Consider the following 17,085-nt stretch of genomic DNA (forward strand, 5'->3'; position numbering starts at 1 on the left):
TGATTATCTTCTATTGGAATAGGATAAGTTTAAGAAGACAGAAAACAAATAGAAATTATAACCTTATGGAAGAAGAAAAAAAGGACTGTTTTTCCTTCCTCTATTCTCTAGGAATCAATATGATACTTAGGTTGTTCATTAGTTATCTGTCATATGTATTAGGTATATCTTGCTTCATTTTCTGGTCATGCTTTTTCTTACTCATAAATCATCATTAATAATCTACTAAAGTCTGCATATAAAGTGTCAATGATGTGCCAGACACTACTTTAAGTGCTTTACAACAGTATAAGATAGGTACTATTATTATTCCTACTTTATAGATGAGGAAACTAAGGCACAGAAAGATTAAGTGACTTACCCAGGACCACACAGCTAGTCAGTATGTAAGGGGGGTATTTAAGTTTCGGTCTTCCTTATTCCTTATCCACTGAGATACCTAGCTGCACATTCTTGGGTAAGTCATAATTTCAGAGAGCCTTAGTTTTCTCTGTAAAATGCTAATATCTGTACAATGTCACTTGTAAAGTGAGTATAGTAATACTTAATAACTTCATAGTGTACTTGTAAGGAAAGTGCTATTTTAAACTACAAAAAGTTATATAAACAAGCTATCATTAATTAACTGTTTAAAAAATCACAATCACAATTCACATATAAGATGAGGCTGCTCAAATCTCTTTAGAATCAATAAGTCTTGGGAGAGGAACTCAATCCACCAATGAAGAAGGGAAACATTGAGTCCAATGCCATGGGAAGTTTCATAATCCTTACCATCCCTGCCATCTTTTAAAGTGTCACTTTCATTCAATACTTTTCCATAGAGTACTGAAGTAACAGAATCTAAACATGGAGATTCTACTATCATAGCCAATAAGAAAAGATAACTGTCCTTTTTTAAAAAGATAACTATAATATATATACATATATGTAAAAAACCACAATCCTAAAAGTCAATATTGATACACTCAATTAAATTTATTTTAAAATTGTTTACATTCATACTAATTTCAACATATCAGAAATCAGATAAACTTGTCAGTCACTTCTTTTAAACTTCTCTAAGATGTTTGAGTTAATTCTCATTTACTTTTTGTGTTATGCCTGCAATTAATATTTTCTCTATTCTAATTGTGCTTATTTCAATTTGCATTATTTTATAAAAGTCCTTACATATCTCTTGAATTATTCATATTTGTCTCTTAATTAGGACTTCAAACTGATACAACATAATGTGTTTAGCTATTTCCCTATTGCTGGAACACTTAGAATGTTTTCAGAATTTTTCTTATTATTAAAATAATGCTGTTGTAACAAGCTTTTAAAAATAGCTCCTTTATTTTGAATAACCTCAAGGTATAGTCCTGGATCATTGGAATTACTGAATCACAGGGATAATTATATTGCAACTTTTGTTGTTTATGGCTAGATATATTAAAGATAGAATTAAAGCTCTTTGGAGGAGACAGCTTTTATTGTCTATCCCCTATACCTAGCCACTATGCTTGTAGTACTTAATAAATGTTTATTCAACTGAATTCCAAAAAAAAGAGATTCTATTACTTTGTAAGGCCACCAGCAAAGAATATGTATCTGTTTCTCCAAAACTTCTAACACTGAGTTAACAGCATTTAAATTTTTTAAAATAATTTAATAGAAGTGAAGGGGTACCTCAATGTCATTTAAATTTACAACTCTTTTGCTATTAGTAAATTTGGGCATTTATTCAAAGAGTTATTAACAATACTTGTTTCTTCCTTTAAAAACTATTTTTTCTTCTCATAGGTCCATTTATTCATTAGGACTGGGTCTGGATGTTAACTGTAAATTTTTAACAATTTTCACATTCTTTATATGTTAAATTTTTGCTTGCATTGTAATGATCTTTTCAGGATTCTACTTGCTATAAGCAAGTGTTCCATGAAATGATTTCTTGATTATATACATGAAGTATAAAATTTCACACAATAAAACCAACTCTATCTCTCAACACCCCTCTGAGAAAAACCTAGGAGGCAGCCTTCTACTTGTCCGTGTGTGCTTTATGTCTTCTGGTTTTATTTATAGCAACACTGACCATATGGATGTAGTTTAGTTTCATCAAATTGTTGAACTAAAACATTCAGGGAAAGGATGAGTCTGTTGGGTCATAGTGTTTCAATTGTTTTACAAAGCACCTCAAAAGTCTTTTCCCATTGTAAATCTATGCTTTCTGACCATCACTTTCAATCCTTGGTGTCTACACCCTGGCCATCATCCCCACTTAACCTCTCACTCAAATCTGCCCCTGGATCTACTCTGCACTTTTAGAGATGAGCTCTTCATCTTTTCCTGCCTGTCACCAGGCAGACATATCACCTCCCAGCCATCATTCCAGAAACCACTGTGACTCCCCAGCCCTTTCTGGCTTCTCTTTATAAGCTTCTTCTCCACTTCTGGAATGTGGGCTCCTACCTACCTATATCAATAGCCATAATGTACTGTCACACAGCATGCATTATAAATAAACACACTCTTTCTTCCCCCTGCTTTTTTTCTTTTTTGTTTCCCTCTTCTTCCTTATTTTCCACTCCTTCATCTCTCTTCTCCTGCTCCTTCTCCCCTCTCGCCACATAACACTATTTGCTATTATCTGTCCTTCATTCTTGAAGAAGACCATGACATCAGGGAGGTGATGTCTGTGAAAAAGTATATAAATTGGATCTGAGTGAGGGGAAACTGGATTAATTTGCCAGCCTCACTTTCTTCTCCAGAGTCGTCTGGATCTAATAGCCAGATTTGAATCGGGACAACTGGGGATGGTCCTGGATGCAAGGCAATTGGGGTTTGGTGACTTGTACAGGGTCACGTATCTAGAAAGTGATAAGTATCTGAGGCCAGATTTGAATTCAGGGCCTTCTGATTCACTTCACCACCTAACTGCTCCATCAATGTATTATTCCCAACTGAAAATACTATAAATACAGGATATCCCTAAAATCTTTCTGTACTTCAAGCTTTAGTAAGCTTAAACCTAACATGAGTCTTTTAGAAGATCCTGTATGAGTTCATATACCATCTAATCTACCCACCTGTCTGTCTTTCAAATATTTTCTAGTTAAAGGAAAAGGCAAAAGCTTAAGAAAATCATGTTCAACTTTAAAGAGAAGATAAACATTTATAAATTTTTAGAATATAAATATAGGATAAACTAAGAGAATCAGTACACATAGAGTATAAAGATACATATAGCTATATATATATTTATATAGACACATACACTTAAGACAGATGTATATGTGTGTGTATATACATAGAGTATAAAATTTCATATTATATTTCAGCAGAAGGGAACAGAGAAAGGGTAAGCAGCATTCACAGTAGCAACATGATAAGCTAAGCCCTTTTTAAGAAAGCACTATGACCAGTACAATATTATATCCACAAGCAGTGGAAGAGAAATAGACATTCTATAGAAACCATTCTATTACATGGATTTCAAATATCCGCTAAAGAAAAATGCAAAGGTTTAAGAAAATCATATCCTTTAAAGAGAAAATGAATATCTGTAAATTTTTAGAAAACAAACAAAGGGATAAACTAGGAGGATCAGTGCAAATCTGATTCATCTATATTACAGGATTGCTTAATTAAGCAATTTTCTCTCAGTTCTTTTATTTTCCCAGAGGGTAATCTTTTAATCTTGTCAGCCTGACTAGCTTCTCTTTTAGTTTTACTAAAGTTGTCCTTTTCCAGAGCTTTCCTTCCAAATGCCATCCTACTACTTATAGTAACTTAGTAATTTCAATCAAGTTATGAGGGTCCAGAGAATTCAGGACTTGGGTGTATCTCTGCCCCAAATCTCTCCTAACATTAGGGGTAGAGAAAGAATATAGAAATGTTAATATTCAGACTCTGAAAACGCTAAAGTTTAAATTCTTTATAGAGTCTAAATGACTCAGAGCTTAAGAACTCCAACATGTCATTTACAGGTCTAAATTGGAAAAGCCAAACTAGTTATACCCAACTCGTGAAATAAAATCCATCGGTCAATCACAAAATCTACACAGGACAATTGTGGTCATGAAACCAAACCCTCCTCCCCATGGCTATTTCCAGTAAGGATTGAGAGCAGAAGGATGACTGGAATCTGTTGCAAGAATCCTCTCTCTGAAGCTTGTGAACCAACATCTTCTCCAACCTTCGGAAAATCTTAGGGTTTGTGGGGGAAAAAAAGGTAGTTTATGAGGTCCTTCCTATTGTAAAGGTGGGGGACTCAAGACATAAATTATCACGGAAATGAAATGATTTTCTTAGGAACTGTCTGATTCTTGCTAAGATATCTATGAGTTCAACATCTATTGTTTCAAGTTTTGTGCATTATCCCAAGGGTAGCCATACCAGTTCAAACAAAGACATAATCATCATAGAAGGATGGGAAAATAGTAAGTCATGAAGTTTCAGAAGAATTCTGTGACATTTTAAAGAAACTAATTTTTGAACCTGCTTATTATTCTTTGAAAAGTTTTATTATGCTGATTAAAAACTGATGACTTAGTTTGGTGGTGCTTGCCAGTTTCTATCCTAGTAGGCTTCAGGGAATCAAATACCTTGAGGAATTTGCAAATCAAGTTTAAGCAAAAAAAAAGGTCTGGCAGGTCAACTGTTCTACTATGTACAAATACTGCTGGTTCTCAGGAAAGAAATTCTTCAGTTATTGAAATATTTATTCACTTTAAGAGATTTCAAATGTAGACTGCTTATAGAACTCAAGGTAATGCATGGATGGTTGAAAAAAATTTTGTTTTGTTTTGCTTTTTTTGCCTAAACTCATCATCTTTTTGTACTTTTGCATTTGAAAAGTCTTGGATTACTTGGGGAAAGCAAAGCTATTCCATTGTTAGACATCAAATAAAATTCACCCAAGGGAATAAAACCTTCTGATGGATATTACCACTGTATAGAAGATAGAATTTCATAATGGAAAAAGTACTAGGCTTGAAGCTGGAAGACCTGATTTCAAATCCTGGCTCTGTTACTTCTTGACCCCAGGTAAACATTACTACTTCTTTTGGCCTCAATTTCTTACCGTATAAGATGAGGATAATATTACTATTTGTGGAATTACTGTAGGAGAAAAAACTTTATTGACCTTGAGGCACTAATAAATTGACTTATTATTATGGTTTTACTTGCCAGTGTTTATTGAGTCAATATATTTAGCTAGGTAATAGTCATAATAAGAAATTTCATGAGAATTGATTGGTCACGCAGGTCCTACATAAGAATTTCAACCCCATTTCACGAAAGGTGCAATTTGTCAATATTTCCAGTGCCTATAATTCTGTTCAAAGTCAAACATTAGCCTAGTATTCCGAAAATAGAAATGCTATCTTCTTCTTGACAATGTAGCAGGTATCAATTACTTTGGGACACAGTTTTCTCCTTTGCAGTATGACTTCCCTAAAATATTCCAACTCATTCTTGACATGTAAGGGGTAGTCAGGATTGTTGTGAAATTCCAATGAGTTAACTAATATAAAGCACTCTGTAAAGCTTAAACATTATATAAATCCCTATTATTCTTATTAGCCTTTAGTCATCAGGTCACCAATCTACTGATGACATTCTTTGAAACTTTCTTCCTGAGTGCAAGGCCTTGGTGGTAAATGCTTAATAATCACATTCTTCAGAAAGCAAAAAGTATGCACATGCTTTTCAGTCTACATTATGATCATCTTCTCAAGTCTAGACAATCAACAAAAAGAAATAAACTGAGGCCTGATATGTAGCCAAGATCTCTGAAGTGGAAATGTGCACACCGAAAATTTAACCATTTGGCAATAGGAAGGACTGGTCCTGTATTTCTCTGCGCGTATTCTTCCATCATACCCCATCAACAGTAAAGCAAAGACAGAAGAAACAGACAGTGTAAATTAACAAGGGAATGCCTTAGGTTCACTGCTCTCATGATGGAAGAAAAAAAAATACAACTGGGAAACTTAAAAGCCAATATAACAACAGCGAAAGCAGTTCTCTTTTTCTGGAGGGCAAGAAAATCAGTGTGGTTTAGAAAATCAAATGAGAAAAAGCTGCTTAGCCTCTGAGTCAATAATTCATCATACAGCAAAGAAACTCAGTTACTCTCCCTAGGAGATCACACAGCTGACTTGCCATTCATTCCATCTTTATGAGCAAGAAGCAAATGACCATCATCTGTAATTCTCCATCAGCTATGATGTTGTGTAAAACATTCCTTATCTGGGAAGGACTTTGATGACTCCAGAAACTCTTTCCAACTCTAAAAGGCTGGCCTCCTAGGATTCCTCTATTCCCCCTTGGCTTCCCCTACCCTCCCAAAAAAAGTTGATTTGAAGACCTTCCTCAAATGATGCAGTTCTAACATCCATTCTAGGACCAATGTCCATTTTCTCCAATATTATTTTGTATCAACAGTTCAGAAAAAAATAGGTTTAGTGATAGAAGGCACTCATTGCATAATCAAGTCCTTTCATTTAATAGATGAGGAAATTAATGGCATCCAGAATGATTACGGAATTTGCTTAAAGACATACAGCTGGTTAGTGGCATTGCCAGCCCTGAAACACAGATGACCTGATCCCAGTACAATGCTGAGGTTTAGGGGGGAAAAAATCCACTAACATTTCCACAAAATCACTAAAATTTCCACTAAACCACATTTGTGTGTGTGTGTGTGTGTGTGTATGTGTGGTAACTCTCAGGCATAATGATAAACTTGGGTCACCACCTACTCTCCTACTTTACTCTCCCTGAAAACATGGTTTTCAAAAAGGTCCAGGAACTATAATAATAATAATACATTTAAAAAATATCCACCTATAAATTGTTGAAAATTTGTAAAGTTTCATACTTATCAGTAATATTATTCTTTAATCTGAAAGACCTGCTCATTCAAAATACTTTAACCTCCCCCACCAAAAAAAATGGCAAATAATTTAAAATTCCTCATGTTAGGTTTTCAAAAGAGCTGAACTTACAGTGGGACATGGCTCCCAACACAGGGAACTCAGAAGACTTTTCAGTAGTACAATATATGTTTCCATTCACTATATATGAATTCCACTATGGAAAACTAATTGGGATAAAACTTAGAGGAGCTAAACCCTCTTCTGTGTATGTGTTTTTGTGTGTGTGTGTGTGTGTGTGTGTGTGTGTGTGTGTGTGTATGCATTTGCACATGTGGGTCACTGACAATGGATGATTACTGCTGCTATGGAAGAAGTGGGTAATAAGTATTCTCCAATGAACCATTCTCCAATTTCATATCAGATGAGAATCAATCAACAATTGTTTGTTAAACATTTACTATGAGGTAGGCACTTTCTATTTTGGGCAATTTATTATTTTGGGCAATAAGATATAAACACAATCAATGACAAAATTCTTATTTGTGAGAAGCTTACATTCAACTATAGTTCAGGAATCCAATATAAAATTAAACTAAAATAACAGAAAAGGTTGATCTAGATGGTCACCATGTTTGTCCTGTCTTTTGAATTTTCTGAAGAAGAAAGAGTAGCAAATTTTAAACTTGTAAGGGAGAAATATTTGCCAAAATCAGTTTTTTGGTTTTCTTTTTTTTCCCTTTCCATTTCCTTCTTTCTTCTTTTTTTTTTGAGGTAATCAGGGTTAAGTGATTCACCCAAGGTCATTACTGGTCTAAGACTAAATTTGAAATCTGGTCCTCCTGACCCCAGTGCCTGTGGTCTATCCACTGTTCCACCTAGCTGTCCATTTTTGTTTTTTGAAAGATTTATTTTTCCCTTCCAGTTTAATTGAGATTTAAATGATCAACTTTACAAATATAAATTTTTGAAAAGCTTCAGTTAACAACTAAATAAATTTAAATATTACCTCCAAAGAATCACTATCACATTCCCCTTCTTCTGTACTTTTCCCCTTTTCTTCAGTAATAGTATTCACCATTTCAAAAAACCTGAAGTGAAAATGAAGACATAAAAATATTTAATATTAAATTAGAAGCCAATAAAGTTTAATTTGATATCAGTACACAGAAAATACACATATTGTGCCGAACAAGGTAACAGAAAGAAAAATGTGATTTTCAAAAAGTTAACAGTTCCTTCTACATTGTAGGATTTTCCCTGAAACTTCTCATATTACTGCCTTATTTCAAAGTATTTTATAATACACTAAAGATAGGATATAACACAAATAATCATTTTCTAGGGATCTTTGCTGGTCCTTTCCTCATGCTTCAAAGAAGGCATAGACTGAGAGATGAAAAAATGAATATAGGAGAGGGCAGCTAGTTGGTGCAGCAGACAGAGCACCAGCTGGAGATAGGAGGAATTAAATTCAAATCCAATCTCAGACACTTGATTCTTATTAGCTGCGTGACCTTGGTCAAGTCACTTAGCCTCATTGTCTTGCAAAAATAAAAAAATGAATATAGGAAAATTGGTATGTAAGTAGTTCTAGATGAACAAAGAAATCATTTCTCATTCTAAAAGAAGCAAGCTTTGCTTAGTAACTTCTCTGAAAGAGACTACTGAGGACAGCATGGTCCACTATATAAAAGAAATACAATTCAGAAAAATAATGACCAATTAAGTTAAAATTAATAATTTGCTTTGAGTAGTAGATGTAGCTAGTAAGAACTATTTAATCACTTGAGCTATTAAGAAGAGAGAAAGAAGATTATCAATCTGGAAAGAGTTGTTTAAATCAGGGAGGTGGAAACCCACAGGTTTAATTACATCTGGAGCACTTGATTTGATTTCATCTGGTCATCTATATTTTTTACTGTCTGTTGCATGTCTTCATAGGCTGCTGAAATTTTCTCATTAAGAAGGAATATTTAAAGAGCTAAAGATCCAAGATCAGTTGAAAAGCTGTGAACATACTCAGAAGTTTTACCTCACAAACAGTGAATTCTAAAGATGGCAACAGATGGGCAGACTCAATGTTGGAAGACTGTTAGAAAGAGGCACAGAGATGCAATGATAGTGGAGTTGGGGATTGGTCCAATCATCATAGAAAGCTATTTAGAATTATGCTAATAAAGTGACTATAAAGCCTATATCTTTGAAACCCAAGAGTGCAAAGTTAACTAATACCTCAAGGAGAAGACAAAGACTTCCACGTAAAGAGAGATTCATATACTCCAAAAGATTTATAGTACAAACCCATGGATTAGCAATGAAGAATACAGAAGTGCAAAAAGACTTATCTGAACATATTCAAAGTGAGATAGGCAGAAGCAGGACACCAATATAGAAATTGCAGTCAGTCAAAAGATTTGACCATGCAATAGACACTGTGCCAAGTTTCAGGGATACAAAGAAAGGCAAATATATGTCCTCCCCCCCACCCAAGGAAATCAATTATAACAGCAGAACAAGAAGTAAACAAATAGGTATGGACAAAATACATAAACAGAGCAGATGGAAGGTAATTTCAGAGTCGAAGGCACTAACAACAATAGCAAGGAGGATGAACGACATCCAGAGAAGGTGGTAATGAAGGGATGTGATATGGATGATTCAGGAATGGAGACTGAAGAGTGGTCAGACAGATATGGGAACCAGGGAAGAGCGATGTCACGAAAATAAAGGGAAGAGTAGATATTCAGGAAGAGAAGGTGCTCAGCAATGTCAGATTCATTAGAGAGGTCAAGTAGTAAGATGACAGAAAAAAAGACCATTGAACTTGGAAATGAAGAGATCATTGGTACCTATGGAGTGGGTACTTTCAGTTGAATGATTCAGTTGAATCAGAAGTCAGATTGTAGAGTTCAGAAGAGGCTGAAGAAAGGAAGTAGACACATCTAGCATACATGATTTTCACAGAGTTTAGCTAAAAAGGGGAGAACTCTACCATGATAACTAGTGATATGGTCAAATCATGCAACAGACTTTTTTGTTGTTTTTTAACAAATGAGGGAGACTGGGACATTTTCATAGGCATTGGAGAGATAATGAAGATGACTACAGTTTGACTATATAGGAACAAACTACTGAAGAAGATGGGAGGGAATGAGATCAAAGGCATGTCGTTCATTTGTTTTAAGCTAACTGAAGACTGTTGTTGTCCAGTTGTTTTTCAGGTAGAGTTCCTTCCCCATAGGTCTGTTTAGGATCTGCAAACTATTATTTTATCAAAGTACTGATGTTAACAAAGTATTCTGGTAGAAGTTATATGTCAAAGAAGAAGGAAAATAGAAAAGAAAGAGCATTTAATCAAGATTAAGAAGAGAATGAACATATTAAGGCTTAACTGAGGTTGGTTTTAAAATTAATTATGTCATGGTTGTTACATGAGATAATCATGTAACATTTTACATGCGTATGGATATGTCATTCAAGCCAAATAACTTCACAGGAGTCAACAACAATCAACACATGCATTTTTACTGACCATACTGCTATTTTAAAATTGTCTAATCAAAGGGTTTCTGCCTTAATCATGACTATTAGCAAATGAAAAAGTATCTAATTTAACAAGTTTTATATTTCCCTTCTTTTGCTTTAGACATATAATTAGACTTTATAATTGAAATATAAACAGAAATATAGTTAAATTTATTGATTTCTTACAAATAAATATATTTTAATATGTTAGGAAATTTATAAAATTTCCAACAAATAAATGCTACAAATTAATAAAAATATAAGTTTGTTAAAATTTCTATAAATTCTATAGCTATATATAAGACTAAAGATAATGCTACACTTAAGAATCATGATTACATAGCATATATACTATACATACACACAAGTTAATATAATTGCAACTATACCCTGTGAAGTCAAATCTTGATAACCTAAAATATGAGTTATTCACACCCAATTTTTAAGTCAGTTGGTCTCTACTATCCAGCTTCTATTCCTAACACACTTGCAGCCACTATATATTCAGGGAAAAGATACTATTTTAATTAGCTGCTAAGCAAAACACATTTTAGGAGGGTAAATCTGCTGGGAAAAATTGTATACTGTTTTTTATACTATTAAAGAGAAATGATTTTTAAAAAAATAGCTGCATTAGTGCTCTGTCTCATTAATGTGGGAAAATGAGTGCTGATACTTACAAAGGAATTTAGGTAATTAAAAATTACAGTGTTCACATTTAAAATGAAATAAAACCTGTAAACTAACCAATGAAGCTCAAATTACTATTATCCCTTTGGGAAGAATTATGCTTGCACATAAAGTCTGATCTATTAATGAGCACCAAAAATTAAATGAGTGATTGAAAAAAGAACATAATTAGATAATAATAACTTATATGAAGAATATACACAGTTAGGAACAGAGACTTCATGTTCATTCATTAAAAGAAAATAATGATCATTTTTTCCCCCTTTCAAGATGATGACTAATACGTACTTTTTACAGTGAAGTTCTGTACAGAAATAGATTTGAAAATCATCCGAGTTGTGAAGCACATATAAAAAGCAGCATCGTTCCTCAAACTTTGAAATACTGAAATAAGAAAAGGAGTTGTTAGCTAAGGAAATACAACCTAGCAGATACCGAGAGACTCAGAATAGAAATAAATATAATTATACCAAAATGTAATACAGTGACTTTAAACAAAACTCATAGATCCTGTGGAAGTTTTTAAGGTGATATTTCCTGTGTTGCAGTAATAAAAGTGTTTCACACACGGGGTCCTATCCTAAGACTTCATGTATGGGTTGTGAAGTTGCTATAAACCGATACTTTCACTGTCTGGCAGAAGGGGAGAAATAGTGCTCAGTATTGGTGACTGCCTGGTGATGCTATCGGAGTTTTGCTAGAAAGAAGTGATCAAATGGTTTGTGGCAGCTGGCAAAATGATCTTAAAAAAACAAAACAAAACAAAGCCCTCAAGAGCTTCGCTTAGGAAAAAAACATGTGGAAATAAATGAGATGAGCTATGGGTTGATAGGGGAAGCAAAGATGATCTGGTTGAGCTCTCCAACAGGAGTTCAAGTCATATTATCTGTTTTATAGGTAAGTATATAACTATCCCAGAGTTAGAGTTGACAGAAGAACTGAAACTAAAATTCAAGTCTCCTAAGTTATCACCTAGTGCAGAGATTCAGGAAAATTCTAGTTGACATAAATCACAATGGATGCTTTGAAATTAGCAATACCTACTAAACTTGGTGTGACACAGTGGATAGAAACTGGGCCTGGAGTCAGAAAGAAATGAGTTCAAATCTGTCCTCAGAAAATTACTAGCTGTGTGATTCTGGGCAAATCACTAACCCGTTTGCCTTGGTTTTCTCCTTTGTAAAATGATCTGGGGAAGGAATTGCTAAACCACTCCTGTATCTATGCATAGAAAACCCAAATGGGGTCCTGAAGAATCAGAGACAACTGAAATGACTGAACAATAACAATTAATTAGCACCCAATGGTTGAGGAAGATTGCTAAGACTATAAATTTGAGAAAAGATGCCTATACATATTGGTAGAGGCAACTTTTTCACCTGGGAATTCCATATAACCATGAAATTGCAGATCTAATACTATCCCCATTTCTTACAGTTTTGGGACCTGTCAGAAGAGTTTTTAGTAGAACAGATATATGAATTCAACACTCATTTATTAGGCATCAGATATATGTAAGGCATACTATCTAAGAGATGATATAATATAATCTCTACCCTTGGAATTTATATTTGCTAGAGAGAGTAGGAAAATAAGGCAAATATATAAAAATGTAGACTCATGAGGATAAAAGAGAGATTGAGATAGTTTCTACATCCAAAAAGGTACCAAAATCTGTTTTTTCAGTCCTTAGAAGACGTGTGTGTGTGTGTGTGTGTATACATATATATATATAAATATATATATAAATATATATATATATATATATATGGAGAGGGGAGGCATGCATATATGCATATTACATGTGTGTGTGTATATTCACAGACACATAAATATTAAAATACTTATATTTATTTATATAATATAAACATATTATATACAAATATAAAAAAAGTTTATATATATATGATTTGTAAATTCACATTCCTTTTCAGAACAACCCAAGCCATTAAAATTGATAAAAGCTTATTGATTATAAATTTAAATAAAGTAAGAATCAATCAAACTCACAGTGGATCTTGACTCCAAACAATAATCTTGTGCTTTTCACAGAAATTTGGCCTGGATCTCTCTGGTTTCATTAGTATGGGGAATTAAACTTTTTTACATTAAATATTTTAATTCATTCAGTTCTTCCTTTTAGCTTTAATTCTAGAAGCCTAAGTCACAGTTTTTGTCAGTCTTCTTTTTTCTTCATTTCTTTTTTTCTTTTTCCAACTGTATGTAGCAGTAGTTTTCAACAATCATTTTTTTTGCAAGGCAAATGGGGTTAAGTGGCTTGCCCAAGGCCACACAGAACAATCATTTTTTAAAAAATTTTTCTCCCTCCCTTGCTTCTTTTACCCCTAACAGAAAGCAAAGTAATATAGGTTCTACATCTATAGCTATACTTAACATAGCTTCATATTATTCATGTTGTGAAAGAAGGATCACATCCAAACACAAGACAAAAAAAAATCAGAGAGAGAAAAAAGACATAATTTTTTAGACAATCCTTTTTTTTTTTTTTAAATTGAAGATAGTAAACTTTTGTCTCCTTTTAAACTCCACAGTTCTTTCTCTGGATGTCAATGGTATTTTCCATTACAAGTCTTTTAATATTATTTTTGATTATTGTACTACAGAAATGATCAAAATCCATCATAGTTGATCATCACCGGTATGGGGAATTCTGTATGGAAACTTGCTCCCTTTATGTACACTATCAATGTATATATAGTGAACAGCTGCCTGGGATGCTGAGAAGACAAATGACTACTTCACTTAACGGCACAAAGGCAGAAGTATCAGAGGCAAGGCTTGAGTCCAGATTTTCTAGACTCCAAGGTTAGGCTTTCCAATAACTACTAGATGCTACTTACACTTAAGAGGTTAGCTAACTAAAATCATTTAGTGTTCTGACTGTCTTCATTCTAACAGCATGGTTGTTGGCTATAGGATAAATGTAACCCTGAGTGGAGGGGGTGGGGCAAAGAAGAGATAAATATTGATGCATGAAAGCACCAAAAGGACTTCATAAGACCCATAGAACTAGAACTGGAAAACATCTAGTCCATCACCTACATTTCCCAGATGACCAAACTAAATTCCAGAGATTCTCACCTACCAGAGGTCAGAAATAATAACAGGGGTAAGATTTGAACCCAAACCCTAGGCCTTTAAAATTAGTGGTCATTCTACTATACCAAATTACCTCCTAAAAAGCAGGTGGTTGTATCTACAAGCAGAGATCCAAAGAGTCATCTTAATATTGATAATAAAGAACATTTTTATAGTCCTTTAAGATTTACCAGGGACTTTACAAATATCTCATTTGAGCCTTACAACAGCCCTAGGAAGTCAGTGCTCTTCTTATCTCCATTTATAGATAAATAAAGTAAAGGTCAAATGACTTGTAGAGGTCTCATACTCAATCTCTGAGGATAAATCTGAACTCAGATCTTCCTGATAGCAGGTCTAATATTCTATCCACTGTACTACTTAAGCTGTCTCTTTAAAGTCTTACATGGATGGTGCAGGGTCACACAGCTAATATGTGTTAAAAACAGAAGTTGAATTCAGGTCTTCCTGTTTTAAGGCTAGCTCTCTATTTACTACAGTTAGGCTGCTAGGTGAAAAATGTTGATAGATTTATTAAAATCAGTTTGCCATTTAATATTTTTTTATTTTCTCTCCACTCCCCATTGCCTTATTTTTGATATGTGACCCATTCTGAATAATAATGATAATTGCTAACATTTATTTATACTTATTTATTTACTTAATAACATATTGTGTGCTAGGCTATGTATTGTGCTTTATAAATATAATCTCATTTGATCCTCACAGCAACCCAGGGAGGTTAGAGCTATTACTACCCTCATTTTACAGATAAAAAAACTGAGGTAAACAGAAGTTGAGTGACTTGCCCAAGATCACATAGCTAGAAAGTAGCTTTGAACTCAGGTATTCCTGACTCCAGACAGCATTCTATCTACTTTGTCCATAAGCTGTTCCAATCATCTTCAAAATTAAGATATTAAGACTGAACAGGGATGGTCAACTTCCATGACCCAAAAACTGAGTGAAGTTCTTTGCATTTATTGTCATGACTGTCCCCCATCAAGACATGCCAGAAACACATTTCTTATTAAGTTTAACAAAACATATCAAAAGAACTTACCTCACTCCCCTGACAGAAGAAGCACTAAAATTCCACTCGTGAATACCTTTCTAAAATATATATAGAAAGATCCAAAAAAAGAAAGAAAATAGTTAAAAAAAGAAAATAACAAATCTAAAACACAAAAGAAACATAAAGCAAAACATGTTGGTTGTCTTTTGTAGGATATACACAATTATGATAAATATCAAGGTGAAATCTTTTGAGACTGGGACAAATTGATGGAGAGATGATGACAGGGCTGAGTGGGATCATGTTCTGTTTTCACCCAAATGCTAGATATTGCCATCCAAGTTGCTGCCGCCAATACTATTTAGGGTCCTCATATGCATAAATAATTCTCCAGGAATAAATTTCTGGATGGACTCTGAATGGACTATTTCAGGACACTGGAGGTATAGCTGCTGTGCTATATACAATTATTGGGTGGCCTGAGAGCTGTAGCAGTTTTAAAAGTCCTTGGGACAATCAGTTTCCTAAAATTCTAACTCAATTTTCAAATATTTAAACATAAAAAAATTTGAAGGGAAAAAGAAACCATCTAATCCTCTGGAAAATTAAAAGAAACTAAACATGAAAGGCAAGGACATTTGCTTTTGAGAAGCAAGGCTCTCATTTGAATGTTGTCTTTAATGATTTTTAAAGTACTGAGTCATCATCCTTTGAGGATGCACTTTCTCAGTCTACAAAAATGATATTTTTAACCCTTTAAAACAAAATCTCTTAAAAATAAAAACAAAAACCAAAGCAAAAATGAGAAGTCTGCCCAATGCTCTAATTAAATCAACACCCAAAGATTAAAAAGATATAAAATTAAATTTTCTAATATGATTTGAAACCTTAGGAAACAAATATATATAGGAATATATAGGAAACAAATAAGTTCCTAAGGTTTCAAATATATGAGTTAATTCCATATATACATATATATTTGATTATAAAAGAAATACAAAATCCATTCATGCCTCAATGAAATTTACTAGACTTGTTCACTTTTGTTATAATATTTAGCCTTTACATTATTTCTTTTTTGAGATACATCCATACATGCTTCAGTAAAATTTACAAAACTATTCACTTTTGTTATATATAGCCTTTATATTCTTTTTGAGAAACAAAATCCACACACATGCCTCAGTGAAATTTATAAGACTGTTCACATATGTTATAATAAAATATAGCCAGAGTGACAACAGCACTGAAAGTAGGACTGCAGTAGAAAGAGATTTAAATTGGATCCAAGAAATTAGTGTTCTAAACTTGTCTCAAGCTGGGTAAATCACTAACTTTTTCAACCTAAGTTACCTCTCCTCTGTAAAAATGGGAACAATTATATTCAATCTGCCTATGAGCTGTAAAATAGGAATAAAAATACATGCTTTGCCCATGAAACAAGGATGTTATCAGGAAAGCAATTTACAGATTTTATAGTATTATTTATGGAAATTGGTATTTTTAATATATTCTCACATACACGAACTGATTGGTGCTTATGTCAAATACAATTTAAAAGCAATTTCAATCCTAATATAACCCTGACTTAGAAACTTTAAAGTAAACAGGGAAATAAACTTGGGCTCATCCTGGATAACAAGATTCAATGACCAGGCAGGTGATTGCTTTTCTAGTCAAATAGTGGGTAGGGGAGGACTGGAGTCTAGACTGACTTAGAACTATTTTCTTTACCTCAGTAATCAAATAGTCAGAATAGTACTTCATACTATTCAGTTCAATTTTACAGCTATTTATTAAGCCCCCTGAACGAAGAGAGTATTGTGTTAAATGTTGGGGAATATAAAAATGAATAAGAACTAATGTTTTGTACATAAAATCCTCTAA

The 17,085-nt window shown here is 33.6% G+C and overlaps 1 protein-coding gene across 2 annotated transcripts in view; it reads right to left on the reverse strand.

Moving 5' to 3' along the window:
- MAP3K5 (mitogen-activated protein kinase kinase kinase 5) overlaps window positions 1-17,085 on the reverse strand; it is a 280,602-nt gene that overhangs the window by 80,086 nt on the left and 183,431 nt on the right. For both annotated transcript variants that reach the window (XM_074187670.1, XM_074187671.1), the window contains 3 exons: window positions 15,247-15,296; window positions 11,373-11,468; window positions 7,876-7,957 (listed from right to left, as the gene is read on the reverse strand). In XM_074187670.1, the coding sequence (XP_074043771.1) occupies window positions 7,876-7,957; window positions 11,373-11,468; window positions 15,247-15,296 (228 nt within the window). The remainder of the gene's footprint in view (window positions 1-7,875; window positions 7,958-11,372; window positions 11,469-15,246; window positions 15,297-17,085) is intronic.

Source organism: Macrotis lagotis, chromosome 5 (genome assembly GCF_037893015.1).
Source record: "Macrotis lagotis isolate mMagLag1 chromosome 5, bilby.v1.9.chrom.fasta, whole genome shotgun sequence".
Lineage (NCBI taxonomy): Eukaryota > Metazoa > Chordata > Mammalia > Peramelemorphia > Peramelidae > Macrotis > Macrotis lagotis.